The sequence below is a fragment of the Heloderma suspectum genome, chromosome 6 (genome assembly GCF_057233095.1).
Source record: "Heloderma suspectum isolate Gila_16-S chromosome 6, 16-S_ref, whole genome shotgun sequence".
NCBI lineage: Eukaryota > Metazoa > Chordata > Lepidosauria > Squamata > Helodermatidae > Heloderma > Heloderma suspectum.
In genome coordinates, this window is record NC_139463.1 from 82,326,182 (window position 1) to 82,342,363 (window position 16,182).

Sequence of the window (16,182 nt, forward strand, 5' to 3'; positions counted from 1 at the left end):
ACAGAAATGAAAAACCAAACTGATAGGTCAAACTTTATTTTCTTGGGACTTTCCAATGATCCTCAACTGCAGATCTTCTTCTTCTTGGTGTTTTCAACCATTTATCTGATAACACTGTCAGGAAACATCACAATAATTCTGGTGATAAGAATGGATCCTTCTCTTTACACACCTATGTATTATTTTCTATCTCATTTGTCCTTTGTTGACATCTGTTATTCTACTGACATTGTCCCTAAGATGTTAATTAATTTGCTTATGAAGCAAAAGACAATTTCCTTTGTTGGCTGCCTTGCACAACTGTTTTTCAGCCTTCTGTTGAGTGTAACAGAGGTTTTTATTCTTTCAGCCATGGCTTACGACAGATACACTGCCGTGTGTCACCCACTTCATTATGTAGTCATCATGAACAAATCAATATATACTTACATGGTGATGGGAGCATGGCTAATGGGGTTGTTTTTTGCAATAATAAACATAGCGCCAATATTCAATTTACAGTTTTGTGGCCTTCATGAAATTAACCACTTCAGCTGTGAGCTCCCACCACTGCTGAAAGCCTCCTGTTCTGACACTTCCCTCAATAATATGATTCTTCTTTCTTCTGTTGTGCTTTTTGGACTTAGCTCCTTCCTACCAACCTTGGTCTCCTATGTTCACATCATCTCCACCATCCTGAAGATCCGCTCTGCAGAGGGCCGGAGCAAAGCCTTCTCTACATGCAGCTCCCACCTCATTGTGGTTGGTTTACTATATATGACAGGAATGACCCAGTATATAAAGCCCAGCAGTGTCTCTTCCATGATATTGGATGAGCTTTTTTCTATTCAGTATAGCATCTTGACTCCCATGTTGAATCCGATCATCTATAGTCTGAAAAATAAGGAAGTAAAGAGAGCTCTTGGGAGATTATTTTTGAAAAAGTAAATGTTATAATTTAGTTTAGTACTGTATATTAGTGTAGTAGTGGGGCTAGCTTTATTATGCCAAAACTATCATTAAGTTGGTTCCAGACTCAAGTCATGCCAGTTGACTCATTGAAATCAGTAGGACTTCTGTTAGCAATGACTAACTTTAAGTCCCATTGATTTTGATAGGTCTACTCGAAGCATCACTTCAACCCATTTGGATCTTTGGAGACTATAATGAGTTTGTTTTCTGTCATTTCAGCTACATAATGGGGTAGAGAAGATCTGCAGTCACAGAATTAGGAACTTAGTTCAATAATATGTGATATACAGCTTTGTTCCATGCCTCACCTCCACACCAGTTCATCTGATAGACTCTCTGGATCATAACCACCCTGATCGAAACAATACTTGCCTGCTCTAACTTCATGCCAAGAACATGCATGCAGCCGCTCTACTTCCTCAACCCTAGCAGATTTCATTTTGTTTTCTCTTTCTGTTGACATTTTTCTAATGATCTGTGCTTTTCCTCAACCCAGCCTCATCCATTCCTCTGTCCTCCAAATTTCTTTCTATGTCACTGATTTTTCCTTCCACTTCCTCCTTTCTTAAGCACTTGATACTCCTAGGTCTGTTTTCCAGTCAATTGCTCTACCTTCAGCCACACCTCCTTCCATATAACCTCGTTGAGTTCTTTTTCCCATACTTTGCCAAAAGCAGCAGCTGTCCCAACCCTAGACGTTGTCCGACATATTCTCTCAGCCTCCCCTTTCTTCCTACTCTCTCCTTCAACAGCTCCTTGCCCATTTTGCCCAGTTTCCCTCTGTCTCTTAGGTCGAACTATAAATTAAGTTAAGCATTATTTTTTAAAGGTGCTTCCCATGTTGTTGTTTGTCAGCAATGGCCACGTTTTTCACAAACAAACATAAGTTTGCTGCTCTTTCTGTCTTACTTATTTTCTTTAACAAGAAAAAAAGTTTTGCCTCTGCTTCCTACCATACTTTCATAACAAAGGACAGTAGCTATAATGCTTCCTGTAGATATTGGCAAAGTAATTACAACAGCTGTGAGAATACACCTAATATGAGGGGGAGGGATTAACAATTTAACAGGTTTCTTATTATTATTCAGAAGAGAAGGTGAAAATTACACAATATTGAATTAGGTTTGTTATTTAGCACAGGGTTATCTAAGGTATGAGCTTAAATACACACAGGAATGCTCAAAAGAAGAGAATGCTTCGGTTAGAATCCTAACCTAAAAAACAAATCCTCCACCCTACTCCCAGGCCCACACCTGTCCTCCACCCTAGCCCAGCCCCACTAACTGCTTTAACTTCCAAATCTCAACTGTTACTTACCCAACATTTCTCCTCCCTATAAATGCCCCCTCCCTCTCACCTGAACCTTCTCTCCTGCAAGAGTCCCCTCTCCCCTTCAGGCACAGCTATTCTCATGGGGAATGGACCATATAGCTCTAATACTATGCCAGCTGCATTGTTATTAATTTGTTTCTGGGCCCAGTTTGGTTTCTAACCTTTGAAGTCCTAAAACAGGGGTAGGCAACCTTTTTGGGCCCATGGGCACATTTGGCAATTTGAGAAATCGTCATGGACATCACCACAAAATGGCTACCATGAGAGGCATGGTTAGTTATAAAGGACAAGTAACCTGCCAAAATGACTATGTACAAGGCAAAGGTGGAGTCTGATGCACAACACAATAAACAACCCCCTTGAAAGCAAACCACAAGCCATACTTCATGTTTTTCTTTCTTTTGAATTCTTGAAGCCAACGCAGTGCCCATTGAAATAAGAACTAATATGTTCTAGAGATTACAGTGTTGGACTTGTACCCGGGAGACCTAATTTCAAAATCCTCATTTCCAGAGACTGGGCACAGCCCATGAAGAGACTTTCTCATTAATCCAAAGGAATTTTACTTTGGGGGATGCTGGGAATAGAGATGGGGGAACTCCCCCATGCCCTGTTCAGATGCTGCATGCCAGACTCCTGCCGCTTGTCCGACCCCGGCGGGCACACAGGGTAAGCCACCAGATGGTCCATGGGTGCCTGGTGAGAGCTCACCGTTTTCTGCTTTTTTGTGAGCTGTCTTTTTGCACAAAATTGCAAGTTTCACCATTTATGGAAATCATGATTTGCGCAAAATCATGGCTGCAAATAGCGCAATTTGTGCAAAATTTAAGGATGTACAAAAGTCACTTACCTTTTCACGGATTGATACGTGGTGGTGGGGAGGCGATCTGTCCCTCCCCCGGAATCCTCGATGGGGGGGAGGTGATCCGGTCCTCCCCCCCGGAATTCTGCCCCGACGGCTCCGATCCGCTGTGGCTCTGCAGAGCAGCCGGCCAGGGCCGTCTACAGCTGGAGTTCTGGCCGTGGACTGGCTGGTGTGGATGCAAATGGCGGCTGCCATAGTGTCCGCCATTTGCGTCCAGTCAGGCTGCCATGATAGGCTATGTAAGTACTTCCGTAGCCTATCACGGCAGGCAAAACAAAAGCAAAACGGCATACGCAAATGGCGTAGGCTATTACAGTGAAAAAAAAGGGGAACGCAAATAGCACAGTGGGTGCTATTTGCGTTCCTTTTTTTTTTTTTTTTGCCATAATAGCTTAAGTAAATATTTACGTAGGCTAAAACGGCGAAAAATAGGGAATGCAAATGGCGGCCACCATAGCCGCTGCCATTTGCGTATACTGTTTTTTTTTTTTGCCCAGCTGTGATAGGCTACATAAATACTTATATAGCCTATCACGGCAAAGACCAGGATGCAAATGGCAGCCGTGGCAGTCAGTCAAAAGACCAGCCGCCAAAACTGCCGCCGCCGGAGCCGCCACAGTCCGGAACATCCACCCCAGGTAAGCCACGGCGCGGGGGGAATCCGTGGGGGGGTGGGGTTTGGAAGGCCATTACACCATGGATTTCGGGGGGCTGAATGCCAGTGCATTCGGCCTCACTGAAATCCATGATGGAATTCTCTGCCATCCCTACCTGAAAGGGACGAAGAGGGACTCTCATTTTCCACCCTGCCACTCTGATCATTCCCCTCTAGGATTAGAGGTATAGTACTCCAATGAATACTAGTTGCTGAAGAGAAACAGTGGATGATGGGCTATTACCCTCATGTCCTACTAATGGCTTTCCATGAGGCCATCTTTCTGGCCACTGTAGGAAGCAGGATGCTACATTATATGGAACTTGGGTAGGAACCAGCAGGGATTATCTAACATTCTTTTTCTTCGTATTCAGCCATCCCCAGTTCTGGAGATACAACTGCTAGATGCAGAGGAATCCACTGCAGCTTTGCTTGATGTAAGGAGCAACCACTCAAAATAGGGATGGTGGAGAATTTCTCCCCGAAACTTCGGGGGGCTGAGCGCCAACGTGTTTGGCCCCCCGAACAAGTTTCGGGGAGAAATTCTCTGCACCCCCTCGCCCACCGCACACCCCCCCCCGGGATGGGACTTACCTTTACCGAATGTCCCTCCCGGCAGCGGGTCCGGCCGGCAGTTCGTCGGGTCTTCGTCAGGGGCGGGGGCGGCAGCCGATCTTTCGACTGGCTGCCGCCGCCGCCATTGCAATAAAAGAAAAAAAAACGCCCCCGTGAAACGCCCCCCCCACCGCGGGAAATCTTCGAGGACAGGTAAGTGACTTTCGTCCACCCCTACTCAAAGACAGTCATGATTTCAGTCTCTGAGTGATGTTTATGAATAAATGGTTGCTTATCACTTGCATAGGAAATGGAGCTGTGAAATGATGACTGAACAACATTTTGTCAGAGTGGGACAATGACTCTCCAATCACATGGATCTTGGAACATCTTCAATATGATTATTGTATTTAATGTAATGCTTGATATCCTACTTTGCTGTCATTCAATTATTTGAAGTGGCTTGCAAATATGCTGGGGCATGGTTTTAACCCTAAACCAGACAACAGATTTTCTTGCCCTATGTCTGCTGTCTTGATAGGGTTGTGCGAACTAACCTGAGTCTCCCTTGAAACCCTCTCGCCAGATCCCTGCCCACTGCCAGACCCAGTTTGCACTGGGACGCAAGCTGGCTGGTGACTCGCAGAGGCCCAGCAAGCACTGTTGCTTTGGTTGCCACAAGCAGCTTCATCCCTCTCTGCTGAGCACCACTGGCAGAAAGGGGCACAGTTTCTCTCGATGGCAGGATGGGATTGGGAAGTGAGAGGGAAGCAGCACAGAGGACGTGGCGTAAATTGTTTACGTAGCTGTGAAGGGAAGCTGTGCAGAGGCTGTGACGTAAATTATTTATGTAGCTTATCACAGCTATGATGAGGAAGTGAATGGCGGTCGCAGTGCGGCCGCCATTCGCAAGTAGGGATGTACGAAAGTTCCGCCACGGATCTCGGGGAGGCCGAATGCCAGCGCATTCAGCCCCCTGAAATCAGTGGCAGAACGACCCAGCCCCCCAGCCCCCCCGGGATGGGACTTACCTTGGGCAGATCTTCCTGGTGGTGGTGGCTCCGGTGGCAGCTGCGGCAGCGGTTTGGTGGCGGCGGCGGCAGCGGCAGCGGCCGGTCTTCCAATGGCTGCCACCGCCACCATTTCCAGGTTTAAAAAAAAACAAAAACAAAAATGTGATAGGCTACATAAAGATTTATGTAACCTATCACGGATAGATTTTTAAAAAATACCATGATAGGCTACATAAATTTTTACGTAGCCTATCATGGCTGAGTTAAAACAACAACAACAACCAAATGCGCATACGCAAATGGCAGCAGCCATGGCCGCCGCCATTTGCGTTCCTTATTTTGGCACGTCTTAGTCTACGTAAACATTTGCATAGACTAAGACGGCGAAAATAAGGGAACGCAAATAGCGTAGATGCTACGCTATTTGCGTTCCCCTTATTTTTGCCATCTTAGTCTATGTAAATGTTTACGTAGACTAAGACGTGCCAAAATGAGGAACGCAAATGGTGGCAGCCATGGCCGCCGTCATTTGCGTACATGCGTTGTTGTTTTTTAAAAAAATCAGCTGTGATAGGCTACGTAAACATTTATGTAGCCTATCACGGCTGACTGCAGGGACGCAAACGGCGGCGGCTATGGCCGCCGCCATTTGCGTCCCTGCTAGCCAGCAGCTGGATGATGTCCGGCTGCTGGTGGAGCCGGCCGGCGGCTCCGAAGAATTGCTGCAGAGCACAGCTGGCCGGCCAGGATTCCGGAGGGGGGGAGGAATGGAGCGCCTCCCCCCCGGCAAGGATTCTGGGAGGAGGGACGGAATGCCTCCCCCCCATCAGCATAATCCCCAAAAGGTAAGTGATTTTCGTACATCCCTATTCGCATGTCAGCGCGGACTAGGGATGTACGAAAATTCTGCCATGGATCTCGGGGAGGCCGAATGCCAGCGCATTCGGCCCCCCTAAATTGGTGGCAGAACGGCCTGCCCCCCCGCCCCCCCCGGGATGGGACTTATCTTGGGTGGATCTTCCTGGTGGTGGCGGCTGCGGCGGCCAGTCTCCAGACCGGCTGCCGCCGCCACCATTTCCAGTAAAAAAAAACAAAAAAACGATGATAGGCTACGTAAAGATTTACGCAGCCTATCACGGCTTGGTTTAAAAAAAAATGTGATAGGCTACATAAATGTTTACATAGCCTATCATGTCTGACTTAAAAAAACAACAACAACAATGCGCGTACGCAAATGGTGTATGGGACGCCATTTGCGTCCCCGCTTTAGCCGTGATAGGCTATGTAAATATTTACGTAGCCTATCATGGGCTACCATAGGGACACAAATGGCATCCCCTACTCAGGACGCCATTTGCGTCCGCAGCAGCCCGGCAGCGGTTGGAGCTGCCGCCGCCACTGCTGGAGCCACCGCCTTAGCCGAAGCCGTAGCCGTAGCCGCCACCAGGTAGGCTCCGTTCCAGGGGGGCTTTTGCAGGGTGGTGGGGCGGGTTGCTCCTTTCCCCCATGGAAAAGAGATCCATGGTGGAATTCTCTAACATCCCTATGTGTTACACTCCAGCTCACATGAGATGGCTGCTTAGCAAGAAGATGGAGTTCTATCGCCTTGTTCTGTAGCTTGTCTAACGGTGGCCTAAGACTGTGTGGCTAGTATTAAATATTTCTGGTTAACTATTTATTCAATACATTAAAAAAAAAAAAAGACTTTGAATTTCTTTCAGGCCTGTCATTGTCTCAGTAACCCCCCATTCTACTGTTTCACATTTATTACTGCAGAAGGTGCCCAAATTTGGGAAGTTGCATTATTTTTTTACATTGAATTTATATTTAATTGAGACTCTTAGTTACATGATATGTGGACTACATATTTCACTTGAGTCTTCATTTGACTTCAGTTGAACACTTCAGGGGAATCCATTTCCCAAGGGATCAGTTGGATCAGTCAGCCATGTATGTTCCATATAATAAAGCTAGAGTTTCACTTGAAACAAAAGAAAGCAATAACAACCCACTGAATAGTAGGGAATCCATTCGATTTTCTCACTTTCAGAGATGCCTGCTAAGAAATTACCAGGGTTTCCTCCTCAGTTTAAGATTCCTTCCTTGATTTAGCAAATAAAGCCTTGGGGTTTACTTGCTTCTGTTTGAGACCATCACAACCAAGGAGTATAGTTCTTAAGGACTACAAAGAACACTTGTCCCAGGTGAGGAGTCTTGCACAGGATGTTTGTTTAAATGCAGTTTCTTTTAGAGGTGAATGAGAAATGTTTTTCAGTTTGTTTTATACCACAATATACCCACCTCCCAAATGCTAATGCAGACTTGAATGCAATCTTCACACAGTGCATAGTCATACTATGGAATTCACTACCACAGGACATAGTGATGGCCACCAATTTGGATGGCTTTAAAAGGGGGTTAGACAAATTCCTGGAGGAGAAAGCTATCAATGGCTACTAGGTGTGGTGGCTATGTGCTACCTCCAGTATTAGAGGCAGTAAGCCTATGTACTCCAGTTGCTGGGGAACATGGGCAGGAAGGTGCTGTTGCACTTGTGTCCTGCTTGTGGGTTTCCCATTGAAGCTGGTTGGCCACTGGTAAGTCTGATCCAGCATGGCTCTTTTTATGTTCTTATATTCTTAATCTGTGGTAGACATTCACACATTCCCAAGCTTGGGATGTAATTCAGAGACCAAAGAAAAGTGTCTTCAAAATGCATACACATGAAAAAGTGTGTACTTTTGAAAAATGTGCAGACACATGCTTTAACTCATGGGAGTAAAAGTGTGTATCTTTAAAACATGTGTACAAAAATTGCGTACTTTTGGAAAGTGTTAACCAAAATCTGCATAAATTACTAAGCAAACAAACAAAAAGTGCCTGCAATCAGAAACAGTCTTGAGTTGGAATGGGTTTCAAGGTGAAATCGGAGAACCTCAACAGGCTTGAATTTTACAGATTTTCACATCTCTAGTTTCTTTCTCTTTTCTAAAGCAGTCATGAGTTTTCATTTCATTTTTCAAATGATTCCATTAGCAAGTAACATGTTGTTTGCCCATAGGAAGCATGCACAATTTATGAGCAACTGAGCCAATGTCTGGGACAAAAAGAATGTGGGAGAAATTAACAACCTCATTTGAGTGCTTTGCTTTTAAAAGTCTGGGTTTGAATCCCTGTGTATTTAATCAGGTTAGTGCTTAATTAGGGTTGCCATCTCTCTCTCTCTCTCTCTCTCTCTCTCTCTCACACACACACACACACACACACACAAGCACCTCATCTTTAAGCTATATAGCAGTTAGGGACATCAGAGCAACTAAAATGATCAAGGGGCTGCAGCATCTCCCCTATGAGAGAAGGTTACAATAGCTGGGATTGTTTAGCTTGGAAAAAAGGATGTTAAGGAGACACATGAAAGAGGTCTACAAAATTATGCATGGGGTGGAGAATGTGGATAGGGAGACATTTTCCTCCCTCTTAAAATACTAGAACCCCCAGGGTCATCCTATGAAGCTGATTGGTGGGAGATCCAGGACAAATAAAAGGAAATACTTCACACATCACATACTTAAACTATGGAATTTGCTACCACAGAATGCAGTGATGGCCACCAATTTGGATGGCTTTAAAAGGGGGTTGGACAAATTCCTGGAGCTAAAGGCTCCTGGCCTTGATGGCTATGTGCTACCGGCAGTACCAGAGGCAATGAGCCTATGTACACAAGTTGCTGGGGAACATGGGTGGGATAGTGCTGTTGCACTCATGCCCTGCTTATGGGTCCTGGTCAACAGCTGCTTGGCCTCTGTGTGAACAGAATCCTGGACTAGATGGACCCTTAGTCTCAACCAGCATGGCTCTTCTTATGTTCTTATGGTCCTCTCCATGCTGGGAAAGGCTGTGCCTATTGAATCTGACCTGTGCAGACAGTTGAGAATTTTGTTTCAGTTCACTTTCAATTAGGGATGTACGAAAGTCACTTACCTTTTCGCGGATTCTGTTCGTGGGGGGGAGGCGCTCCGTCCTTCCCCCCGGAATCCTGCCTGGCCGGCTCCGCTCCATGGGGATTCCACAGAGCTGCCGGCCAGCTCCAGCTGCAGCTGGACATCCAGCCACTGGGCAGCAGGGACGCAAATGGCGGTGGCCATAGACGTCACCGTTTGCGTCCCTGTACTTAACCGTGATAGGCTATGTAAATATTTATGTAGCCTATCACGGCAAAGTAAAAAAAAATGTGTACACAAACAGCATCGGCCACGGCGGCTGCCATTTGCGTTCACTATTTTTAGCCAATCTTGCCTACGTAAATATTTACGTAGGCTAGAACAGCTAAAAATAGCAAACGCAAATGGCGGCCACCGTAGCGGCCGCCATTTGTGTATGCTGCGCCCAGCCAGGAGACCAGCTATTGCCTCCCCCGCCCCAGCCGCCACCACCCCCGCACCCACCCCCGCAGCTGCCACACCTGCCGCCCCTTCCGCCGCCGCTGCCCCTTCCGCCCCCACTGCCGCCCCCGCCACCACCGCACCTGCCACCCCCGCCGCCCCTTCCGCCACGGCTGCCATGCTGCCGCACCCACACCCGCCACACCTTCCGCTGCCGCTGCCGCGCCACTGCGCTGCCACCACCACACCCACCGCCGAAGCCGCCGCCACCGCATCTGCCCCAGTAAGTGCCATCCTGGGGGGTTCTGCGGGGCAGGTGGGTGGGCAGGAGGCTGTTCTGCCACAGATTCCGGGAATCTGTGGTGGAATTCTCCACCATCCCTACTTTAAATAAGAATTTAGCAAAATGTGCAATGTTCATGTTTGGGAGAAAAGGACCTTTAGACTGAAATAATTTGAATGCAAGAGAAAACAAAACTGACAGATTTGTCCATCCCTAGCTAAGACCCTTAGCTGTGAACTTGAACAGTTCTTTGCAGCCAGGATAGACAGGACTGGGCTACAGGGACCTATTCAGACTCACACATTACATTGAAAATGCATTACCACTGTATATATACTCTTTCAGATGACTGTGAGAATCTACCCCTTTTGAGGCATTCAGTTTTAGAACTATGTAGAGGAAGCTGGAGACATGCACTCCACCCCATCCCCTCCACTCCCAGCCTCCCTGTGTTGGTAGGGAAGGTCTTCAGAGTCTATGCTATTCAAACATGAATGCGTCATTAGGAACTCAGCATGCACCTAGTCGGGCAAGCTCGTGATTTTCCACTTTTAAAAAAATTGTTCAAATCGCAATGTGTGCAAAATCATGGATATGAATATTTATGGAAATTGCAGTTTGCACAACATCACAGCCATAAAGAGCTCAGTTTGCAAAAAAAATAGGCTTAAATGGTTATTTGCACCTTCAATTTTGCACAAATTGGGCAATTTATGGCCACAATTATGTGCAAATCGTGACTTCCATAAACATTCATACCTGAGGTTTTGCTCAAATTGCAAATTGTGGATTTTAAAAAGGGTCGGAAAGTTCCCAAGTTTTGGGAACTGACCCACCACGCAGCTCACAAATGCTCAAATCAGGTGCACCACAGGGATCCGTTGAGCCAAAAGTGAACAGGATTTCTCTGGAATGGCCATCCCTATTCATTCCTGATGTGTACACAAGCACTACAAGACTATTTAAGACAGGGTACAGATTAAATGTATAACTGTACTGGGTTGAATCAAGAAGACACATATGCTTGTGTGAACTGATGAATTTTTTCATGTTATGTAACCATATAAAGTGTACTTCCCTGCAGAATGCTTGGAGAGCAACCCTCTTTGGCCCTGATGAGCTGCCATAGAAGATTTTGCAGAGATTTTTGTGAGGCAACTCTGAGGGAAAGTGAACAATTGGAGATGGGAAAGAGACTGGGAAGACCACAGGGAGATCGAGTAGTCAGAAATCCACAATGGATTCAAATGAGTTTGGATTTCTATGAATCCAACCTGCAGATTCTGCAGCAGAATGTCTCTTTCCGAGTCACAAGGATTCCACAACTGACTTGTGGGCCAGTTTTCCATGTTTGGGGGAGTGGGATTTGCTCTAATCCACATTAGCACTAATGTGCATTAATGCCTCAGTGCAAGTGCGCATTAGCATTAATGCACACTTGCACATTTGTGCTAATCTGAATTAATGCAAGTAGGATGAAATTCTGGTAACAAAAAATCTGATTCCATCAATGAGCAAATGATGGAATGAAAGATGCCTGACAAACAGTGAAACGCAAGCAGAATGGAGGTAACAAAATCTGTACATCCCTAGGAATGAGCAAATGAGAAGCACCAACTAGGGAAAACAGCAGAGGAGAGAACTGCAGGCAAATACCCTCTAGGGATGTATGAAAATTCCGCCACGGATCTCGGGGAGGCCGAATGCCAACGCATTCAGCCCCCCAAAATCGGTGGTGGAATGGCCTGCCCCCCCTGCCCCCCCCCGGGATGAGACTTACCTGGGGCGGATCTTCCTGGCGGCGGCGGAAGAAAAAAAAAAAGATGTGATAGGCTACGTAAAGATTTACGTAGCCTATCACGGCTAGGTAAAAAAAAAAAAAGTGATAGGCTACGTAAACCTTTACATAGCCTATCATGTCTGACTTAAAAAAAACAACCCCGCACTGTTTTCTTTTTAAAAAAAAAATCCCGCGCATACACAAATGGCGGCGGTTGCGGCCGCTGCCATTTGCGTACGTGTGTTGTTGTTGTTTTTTAAATCAGCCATGATAGGCTACATAAACATTTATGTAGCCTATCACTGCTGACTGCAGGGACGCAAATGGCAGAGGCTACGGCCGCCGCCATTTGCGACCCTGCTAGCCAGCAGCCGGATGTCTGGCTGCTGGCGGAGCCGGGCGGCGGCTCCGCAGAATCCCTGCGGAGCACAGCCGGCCAGCCAGGATTCCGGGGGGGGGGTGAGGAACAGAGCACCTCCCCCTCTGGCGAGGATTCCGGGGAAGGGATGGAACGCCCCCCCCAACCATAAACAGAATCGGCGAAAGGTAAGTGACATTCGTACATCCCTAATACCCTCACAACATTAATCCAAGAGCAGCTTTGAGGCCTACTTATTAATTCCAGCCCAGGCTTGTGTAACAATAGACAGGGCTGCAATGACAGACTCTAAGCTGGGTAACTGATGTATTGGTCTCCATCCTGTTCTGTGTTTTGCTTTGCTTGGTTTAGAGATATATCTTAAATTTTATAGCTATCTGACTTGTTCTTGTTTCTTCCTTCCTGCTTTCCCCCTCCTTATTAAATAAACTCTTGTCAGCAAATATTTTTGACTTTCATTAACATTTTTATACAATTCTTAACATTTTATAGTAGTATTTCGGGTGGGTAGTTTGAAAAAAACAACATACAACTGGACTACTTATGTTTATAATAGTGTAGATAAAACTAGTTACTTTTGCAGGGAGCACAGTCCTATGCAATCCCAACTAAAGACACAAGGACTTATTTCTGTGTAGAGAGGCAGGAGTACTTTTATGAGCAATTGCTTAAATTAAAAAGTAATCCATTTTCTCAGGACCCCAAAATTCCTTATTTCTGTTGTGTGTTAATAAATGTGAATACAACAGCAATGTAAGAGTTACAATATTATCTCACATGCCAGTAACTCCTGTGTGAACACATGCTCATTCCATTACATGTGAATAACTGTACAACTGTACAGATGTATACTCATGTACACAGACTACATGTGTAGTCTGTGTACATGAGTAGTCTGGGTATTCTGTGTACATGAGTAGTCTGGGTATTAACGATTATGCTAATATGTTCATGGATATCTAACCTACAGATTCCATCTATGTTCATCCTAAAGTGAATCCCACTGAGTCCAATAGGATGTGGTCCCAAGTAAGTATGCATACGTTTGCAGCTTTAAATGTGCTAGGGAGGAAGTCCCATTGAACTAAAACTGTCTTATTTCTGCATATAAAGGCCTAGGACTGTGATGTTAAAGAAAGTTCTGAAAAATCAACAGTCTTGTGCCATCTTAAAGACTAACAAATGTATTATGGCATATGTTTTCATGGACACTGTCCAGTTCATCAGATGCATTATGTGTTAACCTCAAGTTAGCAGGATATATTTCTGGAGGGGGCGGGGGAGGGGGCTGATTGTCAACAGTGAGGTCAATGCAGGGGGAAAAAAACACAGTGATGATTATGTTAACTAACTTCTGAGTTATAACTAACCTTTGTTTACAGCTATGATTCTCCTTATTAGCTAAGAGTGAAGCCGAACAAGCCTGGATGGAAAATCTAACTGTGGTGACTGAGTTCACTCTTGATGGACTGTCTAGTGACCCACAACTGCAGATTCTACTCTTTGTAATGTTTTTGCTTATCTATTTCATTACACTTGTTGCGAATATGACTACCATTCTGCTTACTAGAGCAGATCCTCACCTTCACACCCCAATGTACTTCTTCCTTTCTCACTTATCATTTGTGGATATCTGCTATTCCTCAGTCACCATCCCAAAGATGCTAGAAAACTTTGTAGCCAAGAAGAAGGCCATCTCAGCTGGTGGATGCATTGCCCAAGTGTTTTTCATTATAATGTTGGCTTGCACAGAGATTTTAATCCTGTCAGCAATGGCGTATGACCGATATGTTGCTATATGTCTCCCACTGCATTACCTGGAGACCATGAACAAACAAATGTGCAACCAGATGATAGGTGGTGCCTGGGTGATTGGCTTTCTTCATGCCCTCATCAATACTCTTCCCATATTAACATTACACTTCTGTGGGCCTAATGTAGTGAGCAATTTCAGTTGCGAGCTTCCTCCACTTTTGATTTTATCCTGTTCTGACATCTTAGTGAATGAAGTTGTGCTGCTGGTTTCTCTTGTGATGTTTGTCATGAGTGCCTCAATTCTCACCTTGGTGTCCTATGTTCATATAATCTCCACCGTCCTCAAAATACCATCCACAGAAGACAGAAGCAAGGCCTTTTCCACCTGTACTTCACACCTCATTATTGTTGGCTTATTTTATGTGACAGGCTTTTTTCGGTACATGAAACCTACTTCAGGGTCATCGTCAGACCTAGACAAAGTCATCTCCATTCAGTATAGCATTTTAACCCCTATGTTAAACCCCATCATTTACAGTCTGAAAAATAAGGACATGAAAATAGCACTGAGAAAAATAATGCATAGGCTTAAACCTTGAGATTTTTCTGTCAAACTGCAGTAAAAGCTGAGTTATCACCCTCATTATACTTGAGAACTGGAGTTAGGGATGTACGAATCCCCTTACCTGGGCTCCTCAGGGAGGTCCACAGGGTGGGAGGTGATCTGCTCCTCCCTGCCCCCTGGAATCCTTGCTGACCGGCTCCGCTCCGTGGTGATTCCGCGGAGCCGCAGGCCGGCTCCGTTCCGTAAGCAATATGGCCGCCATTGCCATGCCATATCACTGAAGATGAGAAACAGGAAGTGATCTGAATGCAAATGGCATCCGCCATGCCATTTGCATCACTGTTTCTTTTTGCGATAGGCTATGCATCTGTATTTACGTAGCTATTTACGTAGACCATTGTGTGAAAAAATGTCCCTGTTTTTTCACGCAATAGGCTACCTAAATAGCTATGTAAATACAGACATGTAGCCTATCTCAAGAAGAAACAGGGACGCAAATGGTGTGGCAGATGCCATTTGTGTCTGGATCACTTCCTATTTCTCATCCACAGTGATACAGACAACAATGGTGGCTGTATTGCTTGAGGAATGGAGGTGGAGGTGGAGGTGAGGGGGAATGTTCCGCCATGGACTCCTGGAGGCCAAATTCCCTGGAATTCAGCCTCATTGGAGTCCATGGCGGAATTCTCCACCATCCCTACTGGAGATTAAGGCTGTTTATAAACACTATTTAGTTAGGGTGCAATCCTATGGCTGCTAGACAGCGTCTGGACAGCTATGGGATTTTTCATTTTCTGGGAACTGAGCTCATAAGGGCTGTGCAGAGTGACTGAAAAGGTGGTGTTCCTGGGGGCGGGGAGGGGGTGGTGGAAGTGCCATTACGACGTTTCCTATGCTCCATCCAGCCTCCCCGATCCTGCTATGAGGTGCACTGGCTAGATATCCGAAATCGGCTATCTAGCCACAAATGCAGGTCAGCTGGAGCGTAGAAGAGAAGATCCCCTCCACACTCTACCTTCCCTGCAGTGGACAGTCAGTCACTTCTGAGTTCAGAGGCAGCTGACTATCCCCATAGGAATGTGCCGTTAGTTAGTTAGTTAGTTTAGATTTTATGGTTATTTATAGAAATTTTATTCCCATACTGTTTGTTATTTTGTATTGTGTTGTATTGTATTACAAAGCTTTTGTATTGTATTCTATTCTTTAAGCTTTTGTATTCTACTCTTTTGGCTTTTATAATCTGTCCAAATAATATTTGTTATTGGGTAGATTAAAAATATAGTAAATAAATAAATGTATAGATTGTGTTTCTACCCAAGTTATGTTTAGTTTTACTTCTCCAATATTACCATTGGTCTCAAACTACACCAGGCCACTCTTTCTCATATTACACACTGATACACATTGACATCTACAATCCATTTTAAATTTTGAAAAAAGTTACTGAAACTGTTATTTTAACTGAAGAGTAGAGGAGACAGGTACATTGCCAGATCCTATATACTTATACACAGGTCTGCCAAGTCTAGCAGAAGGTCCCTATGGGAAGTGATGTCACACTACATTCTGTGAAGGTTTCCAGGCATGTTTCAAAGCCTCTACACATTGTTCCTTTCTAGTTCCTAGGCCCTGAGATCTATAGTGGGATATCACCACCTCCGACCATT

General features: G+C 45.3%; 2 protein-coding genes across 2 annotated transcripts; both read left to right on the plus strand.

The window, feature by feature from the left end:
* On the plus strand, window positions 1-927 carry LOC146341495 (olfactory receptor 5V1-like). Its single transcript, XM_084808358.1, has one exon. It carries the CDS (start codon window positions 7-9, stop codon window positions 925-927), a length of 921 nt encoding a protein of 306 aa, XP_084664484.1. The 5' UTR covers window positions 1-6.
* A 12,695-nt stretch (window positions 928-13,622) lies between these two features.
* On the plus strand, window positions 13,623-14,549 carry LOC146341496 (olfactory receptor 5BS1-like). Its single transcript, XM_084807493.1, has one exon. The coding sequence runs from the start codon at window positions 13,623-13,625 to the stop codon at window positions 14,547-14,549; it is 927 nt and encodes a 308-aa protein (XP_084663619.1).
* The last annotated feature ends 1,633 nt before the right edge of the window (window positions 14,550-16,182 follow it).